At 52.9% G+C, this 16,816-nt stretch overlaps 1 protein-coding gene across 11 annotated transcripts in view; it reads left to right on the forward strand.

Annotated features, from left to right (window-relative positions):
- Window positions 1-16,816, forward strand: part of ADAMTS14 (ADAM metallopeptidase with thrombospondin type 1 motif 14) — an 87,303-nt gene that overhangs the window by 39,370 nt on the left and 31,117 nt on the right. For 8 of the 11 annotated variants that reach the window (XM_053663923.1, XM_053663926.1, XM_053663924.1 and 5 more), the window contains 2 exons: window positions 15,724-15,807; window positions 16,554-16,710. In XM_053663923.1, the coding sequence (XP_053519898.1) occupies window positions 15,724-15,807; window positions 16,554-16,710 (241 nt within the window). The remainder of the gene's footprint in view (window positions 1-15,723; window positions 15,808-16,553; window positions 16,711-16,816) is intronic. The other 3 variants (XM_053663925.1, XM_053663928.1, XM_037130526.2) reach the window with 1 other exon arrangement.

Raw genomic sequence — 16,816 nt, forward strand, 5'->3', positions numbered from 1 at the left:
ATCCAAACCATACACAGCCCACATGGTGAGCGCACCTTGAGTACCAACCATGGATAACAGGGGAGGCTGTGCCACTGGACCCTAGAGAACAACTACTACATTAGGCCACTCTATCAGTCTTGGGAGATGTAGTAGCTCTACCTAATACATAGAAACAAGCACAGGAAGGTTGCCAAAATGAGGAGACAAAGAAACACAGCTGAAATGAAAGAACAGATCAAAATTCCAGAAAAAGAAACTAAACAAAATGGAGATAAGCAGTCAGTCAGATGCAGAGTTCAAAACACTAATTATAAGGATGCTCAAGGAACTTAGTGGGGACCTCAATAGCATAAAAAAGATCCAGTCAGAAACAAAGGAAATACTAATTGAAATAAGGAACAATTTACAAGGAACCAATAATAAAGTGAATAAAGCCAAGAATCATATCAGCGATTTGGAACATAAGAAAGCAAAAAACAACCAATCAGAATAGCAAAAAGAAAAAAGAATAAAAAAAATGAGGACAGTATAAGGAGTCTCTGGGAAAACTTCAAGCATACCAATATTCTCATCATGGGGGTGCCAGAAGGAGAAGACAGAGCAAGACATTGGAAACTTATTTGAAAAAAGAATGACAGAAAACTTCCCTAATTTGGTGAAGAAAATAGACATACATGTCCAGGAAGCACAGGGAGTCCCAAACAAGATGAACCCAAAGAGATCTACACCAAGATACATCATAATTAAAATGCCAAAGGTTAAAGATGAAAAAGAGAATCTTAAAAGCAGCAAGTGAAAAGCAGTTAGTTACCTACAAGGGAGCTCCTGTAGACTGTCAGTTGCATTCTCAAAAGAAACTGCAGGCTAGAAAGAATTGGCAAGAATTATTCAAAATGATGAAAAGCAAGGACCTACAACCAAGATTACTTTATCCAGCAAAGCTATCATTTAGCATCAAAGAACAGATAAAGAGTTTCCCAGACAAGAAAAAGCTAACGGAGTTCATCATCACCAAACCAGTATTATATGAAATGTTAAAGGATCTTCTTTAAGAAGAAGATAAAAAATATGAACAATAAAATGGTAATAAATATATATCTATCAACAATTGGATCCAAAAAACAAAATAAACAAGCAAGCAGAACAGAAACAGAATAATAGATATGGAGAATGTTTTGATGATTGCCTGATGGGAGGGAGGTCAGGGAGATGGGTGATAAAGATGAAGGAATTAAAAAGTACATATTGTTAGTTACAGAATAGCCATAGGATGTAAAGTATAGTGTAGGGAATAGAGTAGCCAAAGAACTTACATGCATGAACCATGGACATGGACAATGGTGTGAGGATTGTGTGAGGAAGTGCAGGGTCTGGGGGCAGGGGAAAGAGGTAGAAAAATTAGGACAACTGTAATAACATAAGCAATAAAATATAATTTTTAAAAAGCATCAAAACCTGTAGAGAATTTTTATGAGCTTATCTGAGCCCAGCCGACAACTGCTGGGAAGCAAAATTTCAATGAATTGAGAAAATGCTCTGGAGAATGGCCATTTTTCAGCTTATTGTATACATTACATTCAAAGGAGGAGACATAAAGAGGGTTGCATGAAATCTGCTGGTGGTAAATAAAGGGGGTGGGAGAAAGCAAAGTGGAGAATTCCCTGGAATTGGATAAAGAACAGAGAGATACATACTTCTTTTACAGCGGTGGGCACAGGAGAGTTAACGATTAACAGGAACTGCACACACAGGTGGGGAACAAGATGATGATGAGGAAAAGCTCCACTGTGGTGCGTGTGCCCTGACGGGTCTGGAAAAGGAGATTATTCTGACATTTCAAAAGCAAGTTATCTTAAATTTGAAAAGACAGTGGACAGGCTCACTTAGTAAAGACTGACCTCCTCAAGGAAGCTACAGGCCAGGATGTGACTACTCACGATGACTCACTTTTAGTTAGGAAGTTTTATGTCCAGACCATCCTATGCAGTTGCTTTCAGTCTCTGAGTCTGTAAGGCCACCGTGCAGGCCTCCCCTGAGCTTGTCAGGGTTAGTATGTGGCCCCCATTTTGTTCACAGAAGCGTGTAGACAAAGGAATAGCTTCCACAGTGAAAGGCCCAGGTGTAGAAAATGTAGCACCTGCCCTCAGAGCACTTACGCTGCTGTGTTTCCACAAGCGACTGTAAGTGACGTCACTGTAAAATCATCAGAATCATTTTTTGAGCAACCGCTGGGAACCGGACTCCTCATCAGCATGATTTCATTTAGTCATGTCTCCCCACAACCCTGTGAGAGGCTCGGTATCCCAGTGTCCTTACACAGTAACTTGCTGGCCCGCCCTTTGGTCAGCCGAGCGGCTGGGGTCCACGTGCTACTCTGTCATCTTCAGAGCCCACCCTCTCCCCATGGCCCCAGCACAGAGGTCTGCAGCCTCATGCCAGGTGGTGCTGTCCATGGCTGGTGACTCAGGTGACAGAGGAGAAAAGCAGCTTTTCCTCTACCCTCTTAGGTTCAGTGTCTGGAGACCGGCGATTTAAACTGACAAAAGCTAGATTAGCAAGAGAAGAGTTTATGTATATGTGCAAGGTACGTACTCATGGGAATGATTGGTGATGAGTAACTCAAAAGGGCAGTTAGAATGGGGCTTATGTATCTAACTTAATAGGAGGCCTAAGCGGGAGAAAAGGCTTCTATGGGGAGGAAAAATGAGTTTCTTTAGGAAAGACAAATGGGGTTCTGGGAGAACAAACAGGAAATAAGAAAACTTGTGATAATATTTGTCTAAGCAGGTACAAGTGGTCTGTCCTTTTTACGGCCATGAAATTCCCTTGAGTAAAGGACACATAGTGGCCTGTGTCCCACTAGATGCTCCTTTGTCCTATGAGGGAATTTCTGAGAAAGCTTCTCTCTGCATCTATTAAATCTCAAATGACCTTAGTTTATGATAGTCTTTATACCAGTTCTGGGTTCTGAGTCATTCCCCAGACAGGCCAGGGACAGGACCTCGGGAGCAACCCAGGAAATGAGGATTGTAAGTGTGCGTGTCCTAGAGGGGCCATGACCCCGTGCTGCTCCCTGTAGTCCCTGCTTGTGGTGGAAACCCTCATGGTGTGCATTTTGGGTCACTGCGAACCCTTGGCAAGGCCCCCCCAAGACCCCTGACTGGTGGGGTCTGAAGCCCTCTAGAGACAGTTCTGGGAGGGTCAGCTCAGGAGTCCTGGGGGTTGGAGGGGCTGCCCTCTGGGACCTTGGCCAAAGGTGAGTCCTGAGGTGTAGGGCAGCAGGCAGTGGAGCTGGGAAGGTGATGGGGAGAGTCAGCGAGATCCTGTTTCCCAAGCAGAACGCAGGGCCTCCCTTTGCACACTTAGAAGAGGTGTTTCGGTGGGTTGTACAAGGAGCTATTTCTTTCTGGAGAGAAAAGTGCACTTTTGAAACTGGGTGTTCCACTGCCTTGGCCAGATTGAAATGGGGCTATTTCAGAAGGGTCCAGTTAAGTCCCTCAGCCCCAGAATTGTAGGAGCCCATGTGGATGGTGGTGGGGAGGAGGCGGGAAGTTCTACTAAGTTTTTGAGGTTTACAATGTGGAGGCCAGTTGCCCTCCAGTCCCTGGTGTTCCTCCTCATGTCCCCAGAAACTTACTGTAGGAGTGTAAGCCCATGACCCGTTTCAGCCCTCTTGACCACATTAATGTGTTCCAACTTCTGACCCTTGACCTCTGACCCATGACTGACAGTCTTGGCCAGGGAGCTCCTTCATTTTGTCCTCACCAAAGACTATGCCAGGAGCACCTGCCTTGGGGACTGCTGTTCCCATAGCGTTGGTTCCACATTCCTCCCTCCACAGCCTACCAGGAAGCAGGAGAGGAGGAGAGTAAGTCCTCGGCGGTCTCCGAAGGGTGTTTGAGGCTGGTTGTGCTCATTATTGGCTTGCCCTTGTGAATGTGAGAACTGAAAAGGGCTTGGATGCATGAGGGGTGCATTTGAGGTAGAGCTCCCATGAAGAGTCCTCGTTCCTCTGGGGCAGACAGGCTCACAGCACTGAGCTGGCCACACTTAGGGAGCTGTTGCCTTGCAAATCTGCTGCTGCCACAGAGGGAAAGCTGGCAGGCGGGTTCTGGCTTCCCAAGGTTCACAGGACAGCCAGCCCCAGTTCCGGCCCCGGGGATGAGCGGATGGGCAGCCGACAGCCTCTCCCTCCCAGGGGGCCAGCAGCTCATCCTGAGCATTGTTTGGGGACTTTTATTTGTCTGGGATGTTTAAAGCACTTACTCCCTTAGGGATTTCATGAAACCAGTAAAAGGGTTTCCCTTTGCTCTTTCCTCAGTGCCTGCCGGTGTCCATTTCCGATCCTGATTTCCAGGGCCAAGGCTGGCTCCTTGGGGCGAGAGAGGGATCGGGTTCCTGGAACGGAGGGTCCCATTGTGCTAACCCAGGGAGGAGGGGCAGCAGCCGTTACTGAAAGAGTCAAAAAGGCTGCAGGCCCTCTCAGTACAGCTCTCAGAGGTGTCCTGCCTCGTTTTTTTTTTTTTTCCACACGGACCTGGGATGTGCTATAAATATTCATGCAGCTCCAGATGGTAGGCAAGCACTCCTCGTTCGCCCCTCCTTTACGTGTTGGTGGGCTCCGGATAGATTTCTTTTTCTCCGTGCCTCAGTTTACCCATGTTCCTGGGTCACTTTCCTTAAGGCTTCTTCAAATCTCAGGACTAGGGAACCATCTGAGAGCTTTGACATATAAGGGCTGTATGTTCAGCATTTAGTGAGTGTGTGGTGTGTGCCTCACATTTCAGACAGACTTTCTAGAGGCTTTGGTCCGGCTGCAAAAACAAGCCTCAGTCCCGTGGAGTAACTTGGGAACCGATGAAAGCAGTGCTGAAGCAGTGGAGGTGGCCGTCTCTGTGCACCGGGGAAGAGGCGAGCTTTCTGGTGGGCGCTGGAGCTGAGCCCGCCTTTGGAGGAGGGGGTTTTGGGGGGGTGAAGAGCAGGCGGAGGGAGTGTGGTGGTGGAGGGGTGGCAGGGCGGGGGCGTGGATGCAGGAATGGGAAGGTCGTCCTGGGTGTACAGGAAGGTGACGGGTGTGCTTAGAAATCTCAGGGGCTTAGCTATGGCAGGAATGCCATCAGGCCTTACATGGGCTCCTGTGTGGAGAACCTGCATGAAGAACAGCACCGGAGGGTGGCATCCAAGGCAGGTTTGGGGACAGAGAGGGTGGACACCAGAACCCAGCTGAGGCTGTGATGGGCCAGTGTAAAGGCCTGAGAAGCAGGGACTCCCTGATCTATGTTGGGTATCTAAGATATCACAGTTCCATTGCAGTACCTACTGCCTGCCAGGCACAAGACTGACAACTGTGCAGACGGGCTCCTTGAATCCTCACTGCAGCCTTATATGGTTGGCACTCCTTGACCTCTGTGGCCCTGAGAAGCCAAGTGACTTGCTCAGATTCCGCACAGCTAATAAGTGGCAGAGCCAAGATTTAAACCCAGGTCTGACTGATTTCAAAGTCTTGGCTTTCTCTGCCCACGGCCACAGCAGCAGAACTTGGGGTAAGCAGCTCTGGGAAGCAGGAGAACGCGGTCCCCGGGCTCCCAGCTGGGTGCTGCCCCTGGATGGAGCACCCTCTTCCTGAGATGGGTCTCCCCAGCTGGGCCGCCCGGCAGCGCTGGGCAAGGATCTCCTTGTGAAGGGGCGAAGCACCAAGCAGCTGGGGCGAGGGCTCCTTTGGACATGAGAATGTGGGGATCCTCTGAGGGCCTGGAGCAGGGGGAGGGTGAGAAGAGACAAAGAGGCCCTTTGATCAGTCCCTGCAGCCTGACCCCCCTTGGCAGCCCACTGTCCGGGTGGTGGGCTCCCTGCCTACCTGGCTCCTCGCGCCACCCAGCTGGGCTGATACTACAAAGGTGTTGGGTGTGGCTGTGGGAGACGCTGGCTGATGCCTCCGTGAGGGTCCTCCCAGCTCCGACCCACCTCAGGGCCCCTTTCGGAGCACCAAGGCCTCCCAGATACCCCGCCTGGAAAATCCAGGTGCCCATCTAGACCTGGGGGGTTTGGGTGCAGATGGCTGTCAGACCAGGACCTTGGTGGCTTCAGCCTGGGAGGGTGGCATTCTGTTGGCACATGACATGTGTTAAGCATTCCTCATGAAGGCTACTTGGAATACCGTGGAAACTGCCTGCCTGCTGTCCGAGGCCGTCGCTTTGCCAGCCCTTTTCCTCTCGGGCATGGGAGCCCCCACAGCAGCTTGTCCTCTGCACGCTAGATGGGCACACTCCTCTCCGCCCTCTTTTTGACCCTCTTTCTTTGTTTTCCTCCAAGAAGCCTTCCACTGCTTTTAGGTCACTCGGAGACCCCCTAAACAAAGCAAAAATTCCCCTACTTTAAGGCAGTGGTTCTTAACTGAGGGCAGTTGCCCTACCCAGGGGATATTTGGGGACATTTACAGATGTTGTTTGGTTTTCACAGCTGGAGGGGTGGCTGCTATTGGCATCTAGTAGGGGAAGGCCAGGGCACCGCTGAACATCCCTGTGTGCAGGACGGCCCCAGACAGAATCATCAGTGCCAGCGTGTCCCTCGTGGCCAGTCTGAGAACCTGCCCTGCAGGGTCAGCTCCTTGCCACACGCAGGTCCCTACATTTCAGAGCAAGCCCATTGGGCAGAGAGCGAGGTCCGACACAGAAGGACTTCCACTGGGGTTCCTGGCAGAGAGGTGGAGCAGTGGGTCCCATTGTGGGTGAAGAGAGCTTTCCAGTTCACAGAGCACTTTCGTACCCAGCACGGGTACTAGACATGTTGGCCAGACTCCCCTAATCTTATTCCTGGGGTCATCCAAGAGGCCGCTCCTCAGCTTCCGAAGTGGGAAGCAGCAGTTCTAAACTGACAGACGCCCCGGATTGACATTTGCCTCCCTTCCGTTCTCAGGCCCCTACAAGGCCTGTGTGCCCACACCCGGACGAGGAACGTGGGGTTCGAGGGGTGAGGTCACACGGCAGAGCGTGTGTCCTCCCAGGCCTCCACGCTGCCTCTTCACACCGAGGCGGGCTGGCCTGGGGCATCGAGGCTGCTGCTGCTGGAAACAGGACGTGAGGGGCAAATGCTGAGCACTGTGGACGGGCGAACGGCGCTCTGTTGGGCGGGGTGGTCTGTTCCTGTGCACTCTGGAGCCACCGTGCACAAACAGCGCACGGTGGGCAGGAGTGCTGGGCAGGAGGTGAACCAAGTCGCTGAGTCCCAGGACAACTACCCAGGCCAGCGAGCAGGCTCCTGGGAGTCTGGGACAGAGCCACACCTTGAAGAGGTGTGCTGGTTAAAAGGCGGCTTGAAGTGCTTATCTGTAGCCTATACCAGCCCTTTGAATTATGGGGCCATGATCATGAACTTGTGAGACGATGGAGTAGTTGAGCCTGTGGCGACTGAGATAGGAGTCAGGAGATTCAGTATTATCCACCCAGCACCCAGAGAGCAGCCTCAGCCTCCAAGATCTCACTGGGGACCTAAGGGGAGGGCCTGCCGGCATGGTGCGTGAGTGCGTGTGGCACATGGTGAGGTGCCAGGGTCCCAACCCGGGGGAAACCACAGCTTAGTTCTGGCTACTGCGTTGGTCAGCCCCTGAAGGCCTAGGGAGGCAGGGATCCCAGGCTGCAGGCAGCAGTAGTTGTGTGATATACACCCACATACAGTGCCTGCATGCACATATATAGTCTGTGTGTCCACACACATGCATATACATGTGCGCACATCCAGCCACCCCAGTGTGTAACACAGATGTGTGTGCATAGGTGCATACACCTGCATGTACTGGAACAAGTGAGGTATGCACACAGAGGACTCCACATGTGTGTGAACACACACCGGCACACTTCATCAAATCTAAGACCCCCTAGATGGTCAGACACGTTGTTTATTTTGTGTGCTTGAGGAAAAGTGCTATCGGCTGAACTTTGATGTGGTTTTCTTGGCACTTGCATTTTGATTTGTACTGTTCACAAGAGCTCTTTTTGCCTTATTTAGACTTTGATTTTTATCAGTGACTACTCTTGTACGTACATACATGTGGCAAGTTGAGGAAGCAAGGAATTCCCATAACTGCATGCTTCACATTCAGAGTGTCACTCATCCAAGGCGCTTTCAGCAGGTGGCTCGGCGTAGAGCCGTCAGTCTGCTTTTCTGCACAGCATTGTCCCCCATGCCTTCAAGAGTGTGGGGGTGCTGCTGAGCGCTCCACTCTCAATCCGGGACTTTGGCACGGCCACGGCACCCATTCGCAGGCTTTGATGTGGTGCCTTTTTGATCTCACAGGGAGCCGGAGGTTTTCAGACAACCAGGACGCACACTTCCTCCTCAGTGACTCACCATCTGCAATGTGGAGGGGTTAGTTGTCTAACCCCCCAGGAACAGGGGTTCTTGCTTGCACAGAAAGTGGCCACACACCATGACTTCCGCCTGGTCTGCTCAGTCGTAAGCAGGGAAAAGGGCAGTGTCTTAGACTCGTGAAATGCAGCACGTGCCTCGGGCACCTGGGTGTTGGAGACCTGGACTGCAGTCACCAGTTTCTAGAAGGGATTCAGGGCTGGGGAGGTAGAAGGGCTGGTCCCGGGGTCTGGGACTGAGAGGGCAGGGCAGGTCATTGTGGTCATTCCCCTGCTTTCAGGCAGTGCTGCACCCGTCCTGTCCAGGTCCAAGGGCAGTGAGTGTCTAGGGAAGGCAAATTAGCAGAGGCTGGGCTTGCCCTCTGACCGTGGTCGCTATGCTTGGGCAGCTCCTCCATAACTCTGGGCTGCTTTTCTCGCCATGAGAATAGAGGTCGTGGACCAGGCTCCTTGGAGCTCCTTGGAGGAATGGCTGACTCTAGAACTGGGGCGGGGATGTCCAAGCTGGGCAGCTCCTAGGGCCACTCGTAGGGCCACAAAGTAAGGAGGGGCTCGGGAAACAAAAAACCACCACCACCACCACCAACAACAACAACAAACCAGAATGCTGGGTGTGTTGAAGGGGCACAGGAGCCAACTACGGGAGTTCCCAGTGGCCAAAGCTGGGACAATCTGAGCAACAAAACAAGTAATGGAGCATTGAATTATACTCAGAGTGTAAAATAAATATCCACGAGTCCATACTGATACTTAAATAACTGAGTAAAATAAGTAGAAGGAGGAGAAGAAGCACATCGGTGCAGAAAAATTCCAAATAATTGGTGCAGCTACTCTGCTCTCCAGTAGGTAGCTTTCAACTCCTCACTTCTGGAGTGTGGGCTGTGCATAGTGACTTTCTTTTTTTAAAAAATATTTATGTCTATTTATTTTTAGAGAGAGGGCAAGGGAGGGAGAAAGAGGGACAGAAATGTTAGTGTGTGAGAGAAATATTAATCATTTGCCTCTCACATGCCCTTAACCGGAGATCTGGCCTGAAACCCAGGCATGTGCCCTGACCGGGAATTAAACTGGCAACCTTTTGGTCTGCGGGACGACGCCCAATTCACTGAGCCACACCAGTCAGAGCAGTGACTGTCTTTTCAAGAGCTCATACAGGAAGGGGGCAGCGGGGAGAATAACTTCACAGGGGAAACCTGGCAGACACTCTTCTAGCAGATGATCAAGGTCAACACCACCAGTGATGAGTCATGTTGGTGAGCTCACATCTTTGATGCGCCGATGGAAATGGCCCTTCGCCTGTCTTCTTCCCCTAAACCAGGGCTGTCAAACTCATTTTCACCAGGGGCCGCATCATCCTCGCGGTTGCCTTCAAAGGGCCCAGTGTAATTAGGACTGTATAAATGTAACTACTCCTTAACAGTTAAGCGAGAGCTTGGCACTGCTGCTGGATAAAACAAGGTGGAGGGCCTCGGGCCTTGTGTTTGCCGCCTGTGTCCTAAACCTACAAGTCCTGTCCCCTCTTGAGAAAAACCTCAGACGTGCCCAAGTTGAAGGATGGTCTACAAGATACCTCACCAGTGTGGAGGGATCCTCAAAACCCAGGAAAGTTTGAGGAACGTCAAAGAGGAGAAACAGCCTGTGCAGTCAGAGGAGATACAATGACTAAATGTGTCCTGGATGAGATTCCAGAGGAAAAAAAAAAGACATTAGGGGAAAGGGAGGGGAACCTGAGTAAAATACGGGCTTTAGTTAATATGGGCAATGTGTCCATGTTGGCCCACAGGTCGTGACAAACGCACCACGGAAACAGCCGTTGGTAACCAAAGGGGAACTGGGCGCAGTGCACGTGGGAACCTCAGTACTGTGCTTGCAGCTTTTCTGCACATCTACAGCTATTCTGAACTTTCGAGTGTATTAGTTAAAGACAAAAGAAGGGATAGCACCTCTGCCCGGGCACCTTGCTAGGAGGGCGTGGTGGGGCGACGCAGGGAGATGGGGGCTGCACCAGCCCTGACGCAACAGCTAGTGCTCTGTCCTGCTTGAGCTCAGGGTGGTCTTGAGACCCAGGGTCCTGCTTTCTCGGGGCTGCCCTTCCCCGTGTAAGACCTGCCTGAACCAGATGGGCATTCTGCTCCCTGCCTCCCCGGGACGTGCTCCCTGGGAGTGAGGAACTTGTGGTTGGCTGGGGGCCATTCTCCGCTGGGCTCCCCAGCTCCTCCCCACCAAGGAGAAGCCCATCTTGTCTGGGTCTGGAAGGGAAGTCTGCCAACTGCCCTCCCATGAGCTCCTTGGGGGCCTGGCTCCCCCCTCTAGCCACAGGCTGAAGCAGGGTATCCCTGCCGAAGGCCTCGAGAGTCTGACCCTCTCTGTGGGCAGGAAAACGGACTTAAAGCTCCCATCCCACTAGCCTCTCTTTCCCTTCCTCCTGCTCCATGGGCTTGACCACAGGGTCCTCAGAAGGCTTGGCCTTGCAGGGTCACGGAACAGGAAAGGGGTTCTTCGACAGACTCCCTGGCTGACAGCATTGCTGGCTACTAGCCGCGGAAACCCATCCCCATCCTGCATTTGGTCTTAACAAAGCCTTTTGGTGACTCAGAAGTTAGGGTGCCTGTAGGAGAGAATATTTGTAAGTAGGTTCTAGAAAGTGCAGAGAATGTGGTTGAGAATCAGAAGGGCCAGCCTCTCTTTCTGCCCCTTCTCCTGCTGAACTGCCTCCTAGCCCATTGATTCCTGGCCACTGAGCAGTTCCGTCCTTCTCCATCCCTGGCTTAGGTGAAATACCCCGCTCCCCGCGCCCTGCCCCTCCATAGCCTGCCCTGCTTAAGGTTCTCCACCCCGACTCCTTTGGTCTGCTCTGATCTTACCTCCACTGAATCTTGTGTTCAGATCTTGTGTTCAGAACCCAGTGCAGCTCATATCTACTTAGTAAGACTGTAAACGATTTGAGAACAAGGCCTCTTTCATATTCCCACCCTAGCAAGGGGGACGGCAGTTTCTGAAGTAAGGATGAGGAAATGTGGATTGAAGGGCAAGAGTACTGATGGAGACAGAGTGTCTGCAATCAGGGCTGCCTGGCAAACCCCAGGCCCCCAGGAGCTCGGTTTCTGCCTGCTGCCCACTGATGCCATGGTCAGCTGAGCCAGGCTTACGGGCTCGGGTAACCAAGGCGCCTGCAGCCTGCCTTCCTCCTCTGAGTTGCAAATTCCTCATCTTCTCCCCCAGACCAGACGAAGCCACCCCAGCCAGCCTGCCACAGAAGCTGGTTCTGGACAGCAGCTGCGTGTAGTCTATAAGAGTCACACAGACATGAGTTTGAATCCTGTTCCCCCCACTTTCCTGCTGGGTGACTTTGGCAAGGTGCTTAGTCTCTCTGAGCCTTGGATATCTCACCTATGAAAAGGGAATCATTCCCGTCTCCATAAAGCTGTCGGGAGATTACATGCAAAGCCCTCAGGACAGCAAAGCCTGGCACGTAGTAGGTGTTCAGAGTAGTGGCTCGTCCCTCCAACTCCAGCACTCTTTAGCCATTCACTTTCTTCTCCTGTTTTGTCTCCCCTTGGACAGAGGGAGTCCTGACCTTTGCTTGTTTTTCTGCCCTACACCCAGTGGCCATCCCAGGCCAATACGTGATACTGAACCCTAACCTGGGGGCCTTGGCAGACTACCTTGAACTTGGCGGCAGCAAGGAGACCAGACACACTGTTCTTTTCTGCCCTGTGGGTGTGTCTAAAGGCTGTCATGCTTGTGCCCACTGCCTTGCGAAGCAATTCCTGTTCCCCCTGAGCTGCCTCATTGGCCTCACCTCCGCCGTTCCGGAGGCAGAGTGGACAAAGCCAGGCCTTGGGTGCATGGCCAGGCTGGAGCCTGTCAGAGAGCTGCCTGTGTGTGCATTCCAGGGCCGGGGGGCCTGGGCCTCTCAGGGAGCCGAGTTTCTTAGCTGTGACTCCAGCCCCAGCCCGGCGCTGATAGCGGTGTGTGCAGATGAGTGTGCCAGGACCCCAGAGACGGGCCAGACCGGGGGGCTTGGAATGGCAGGGCCAGCCCCACCTTTATTTTTAATGGGGGAATGAGGGGGTAAAATGGAGCTACTTAGTTGTTATTATCCTTATGTAGTATAAGAAAAGACCGAACTATCTCATTGCTGAACCCTGTTTCTATCACCACCTCGAGGTTCAGCCATTCTTGTACCTTAGGTCAAATTTTCCAGCTTCCTTTTTGCAGATCCTTTAGTGGGGTCTGGGTAACTATTTCAGTTTTTTTAAAAATATGATAATGCCTTCATTTGATCATAGTTCTCTTTTTTTTAGGTTTTACTTATTTATTTTTAAAGATTTTTATTTGTGTATTTTTAGAGAGAGGGGAAGGGAGGGAGAAAGAGAGAGAAACATCAATGTGTGGTTGCCTCTCACATGCCCCCTACTGGGGACCTGGCCTGCAACCAGGCATGTGCCCTGACTGGGAATCAAACTGGTGACCCTTGTTTCACAGCCCACGCTCAATCCACTGATATACACCAGCCAGGGTACTTATTGATTTTTAGAGAGGGGAAGGGAAGGAGAAAGAGAGGGGGAGAAACATCGATGTGAGAGAGAAACATGCCTGTTGCATGTGCCCCAACCAGGGACCGAACCCACATCCCAGGCCGGGGCCCTGACTGGGAATTGAAGCGGTAACCTTTCTCTCTGTGGGACAGTGCCCAACCGACTGAGCCACACCGGTCAGGGCTTGTCATGGTTCTTAGAAGGTGGTTTGCTGGGTCCAGGACTCTAGGCTGACAGCTTTCTTTTATCTTGGCGCTTTGGTGGTGTCGCTTCACTGTCTCCCCGTGTCGCTGTTGAAAACCTATTCTCAACCTAGCGGCCATTCCTTGGTGAGTGATCTGTCTTCTCTCTTGCTGCTTGTAAGATTTTCTCTTTGACTGATGTAACCTGGAGAGAAGGAAGTTCTGGAGAGACTAGTCACCATCTGTCCCTAGGAATGGAGCAGATGTACTGAATGAAACTTCAAGAGGGAGACGAGGCCAGTGGAAGGGGCGTACGGGAAGGCTGAGTGGGGCTCGTGGCCCAGACAGCAGCCCATTACTGGGAGTATGTGAGTGTGGGCTGGGAAGAACGTCCCTTTCACATGCCTCAGTTACACCTCAGTTACTCCCCAACGGCCTCAGTTACCTTGATGGCTGATGACCCTGGAGCTCTTTGTGGCTTCTGCCTTGCTTCCCCCTGCACCTGGCCTCTGCCCATCTCCTTCGAGGGGTCCATGACCTTCCCAATCTGGCTCCTCCAGTGAGCCCTTCCTGACCCCTGCTGGCCACACACTGCCACCTTCTGTTCCCCCAGCTCCTGGAGTGTGGCCCAGATGCCCCGGAGCCCAGTACTGTAAGTCTTCGGTCTCCAGGTTGTTTCAAGAGTGCCGAGTGGGCACTGCAGACGGCCTGTCCTTTTTTGCTCACTCAGGATTTACGTTTGGTACAGGTGCCTCGGGGTGGGAGGTGGGGTCAGGAGGCCCCACCCAACCACCACCAGTGTCAGACACTCAGGTACTGATTCTGCCTCCGGTTCAGGGTGCAGCTGCCCCTCCTCGGTCCCACTGTGAGGACCTCCCAGAATCCCGGGGTGGAGATGGAAAGCACTGGAGCAGGGTCACTGGAGGGTGGGTTTGGCCTGCTGAGCGTGGGGACAGAAGTGAGTAACATGACAGCATTCTGGCAGCAGTGTGCCTGGTCGTTTTGGAGAGAGGGGAAGGGAGGAAGGCAAGGGCCTGGGTACTTCCAAACGCTGGAGGCCCTGCACACGTGTCCCCCCAGGGTAGCCCAGTGACCACTCTCTTCCCTTGCCCCTGGGCGACTGGTGGGTTTATATGTATACATCTGGGGCACAGGCGTGGCTACACGCGGGTTAGGTTATGTTGCCCATGACCCTATCCTTAGTCTGCGTGCCTACAAGGCAGGTCAGGGAGGTCCAAGGTGCTGACCCCACCCCCACAGAGAAGGAAGGTCCTGTTCCAGTATAGGAGGGGCTTAGATGTCAGGGTTACTTAGGAGTCATTCTGTTGCAGATCAGTGACAGTTTCTGCAGATCAGTAAAGAACCCTCGGGTTGGAATTCTGTTAGGGAGAAAGTGTGTGTGTGGCTGGTTGGACCCCAGCACTGCCGGTTCTCTACCCGGCAATTCTAGGTTTGGTCAGGAGCATGTGGGTTGAGAAGAATATTATCTCTTTATGCATCTGAGCACTTTGCTTCCATGATGCCTTTCCTCCTGCCGGGGAGGAAAGGAGGGTGGGAGGAAGCACCACCACCCATTGGACTTCCCGTCACTCCCTGTGGTGAGGTTTTGAGGGGACCTGCTGTCCCACGGTGGCAGTGGTCTTTGATCTCATTTGGGTCCAGACTCAGACACCAGGCAGACCACGGCGGAAGCCTCGCGTTCACAGCTCTCAAGTCTGCACTTGAGTGCGGGGGTGGGGCGCGGCCAGCTCTGGGCGCTGGGAGAACGGTCAGGGGCTCTGCCATGTCTGCAGTCTTTGCTGCTGCAGCCCTGCACCCACAGTCTGGCTCTGTCCTTGGCTGGCCTGGAAGGGGTGTGTCCACATAGGAGCAGGCCTCCAGTCCCCTGCCGGCTCTCCTCTCCCCGAGGGACTCTCAAATGTAGGGTTGGCCTCACTGGACCTTTCCCTTGGTGGACAGCAGTCCCTTTGTGGGTGGTAGGTCGGTCACTTTGCTGGAGAGACAGAAGTGGTAGAGCAGGGAGCCCAGAGGACTGCGGTTTTAATCGGCTGTGCAGGCACCGCCCCACAGGTCCCTGGGCTGTGGGACAAGGTCAAATGCAGACTTTGACCTGGGAGGTGGGCCTGAGACTGCATTTCTAACAAGCTTGCAGGGGATGCTGATGCTGCCGGTCCAAAGTCCTAGAGCAGCTCCCCCCGGCTTTGCCCTGGAGGAGCGCCCAGGCACCCCAGGACAGACGGGTGATTCCAGTGGCACTCAGAAAGGCACACAAGGATGTGAGAAGGAGCCGCCTGACCCAGATGGCATTTCTAGAAGGGCTCCTTAGAGATGAGGAGAGATGAGAGCCTTCATCAGAGTGGCTGACTTTGATAGAGGCCCCTCACACTGTGGCTTTGAGGAGCGAGCTCAGAGTTTGAATTCGAATTTGAATCCCAGCCCTGTAGCCTGCTTGCTGCATGGCCTTGGACAGGTCATTTCCTCTCTCCCTGCCTCAGTCTCTTCATCCGTAAAGCAGAGATAAGAATGCCTGCTCAAAAGGCTGGTGAGGGTGAAGTGGGACAACGTACGCCGGTACTGTGCCCAGTACCTGTTACACAGTAGGCCCTTAATGAACGTTTGTGTCCCCTAAAACTGCACGCTCTTCCCTCCTTGCAGGTGAATGAAATTTACCATGACGAGTCCCTGGGAGCCCATATTAACATTGCCCTTGTCCGTTTGATCATGGTGGGCTACCGACAGGTAAGCCCCTTGTCAGCAGGCAGGCCTTGCAGGGAGAAGGGGTGTGGGCCAGTGCATCGTCCCAGCTATGGCGTGGGGTGGGGGCCGGGGACAGCACCCAGGGAACACTTGGTCTCCAGAATCAGAACCCTGGGACCATTCAGATTGAGGCTGCAGTGGCAGAGGCATTTGGGGATGGTGGGCAGGGATTCCTGGTCTCCCTCCAACCTGACATGGGACAGTCCTAGATCCTTACCGCTGGAGGTCCCTCTCTTCGAGGAACTGATGGGGAGAGTGGGGCTTAGGGAGGGGCAGTGACCAAGAAAGCCCTGCTAGGGTTGGGCCCAGGCCCCTGGGCTCTGCCATCTGAGACCAGTTCCTTATTCTCCCCTGAGTTGGGGTAACAATCAAATGTCCCTCCAGGGGCTATTGTAAAGATGAGTAAAACAGTGAACATATTAGAGGAAAGGCTGAGAGCCGCACCACCTTGTGGGTTAGTTGAGGGATTAGAGATAATGCGTGTCCAGTTCTTGGCAGATAGGTGTGCCCACACAGGGCTTGGCTCTTGAACATTCCCTAAAGTAAAAGGGCTGTGTGCCAGCAGCAGCCAGGTAACCTTGGGACAACTAGTGACCTTGGGACAGACAGTGCAGTCCTGTGGGCTCCCATGTTCCCCACTGCCGGTGGGAGGGGAGCTCTCGACACCCACCAAGGTCTGCAGGCTCCGACCGTCCACTCTGCTGTTGATACTCTCCGGCTCCCCGCAGTCCCTGAGCCTGATTGAGCGTGGGAACCCCTCCCGCAGCCTGGAGCAGGTGTGCCGCTGGGCGCACTCGCAGCAGCGCCAGGACCCTGGCCACGCAGAGCACCACGATCATGTCATCTTCCTCACTCGGCAGGACTTCGGGCCCTCAGGTACGCCAGGTACTGTACTGCCCTGGTCAGGTGCGCGCAGCTGCAGGGCGGAGGCCAAGGCTCGGGGCTGTGCCAGCCCTGGGGCCAGGCTCCCTGTCAGCAAAGAGGTCCACCG

The sequence above is a fragment of the Artibeus jamaicensis genome, unplaced genomic scaffold (genome assembly GCF_021234435.1).
Source record: "Artibeus jamaicensis isolate MK-2021 breed Jamaican fruit bat unplaced genomic scaffold, CSHL_Jam_final contig_332, whole genome shotgun sequence".
Taxonomy (NCBI): domain Eukaryota; kingdom Metazoa; phylum Chordata; class Mammalia; order Chiroptera; family Phyllostomidae; genus Artibeus; species Artibeus jamaicensis.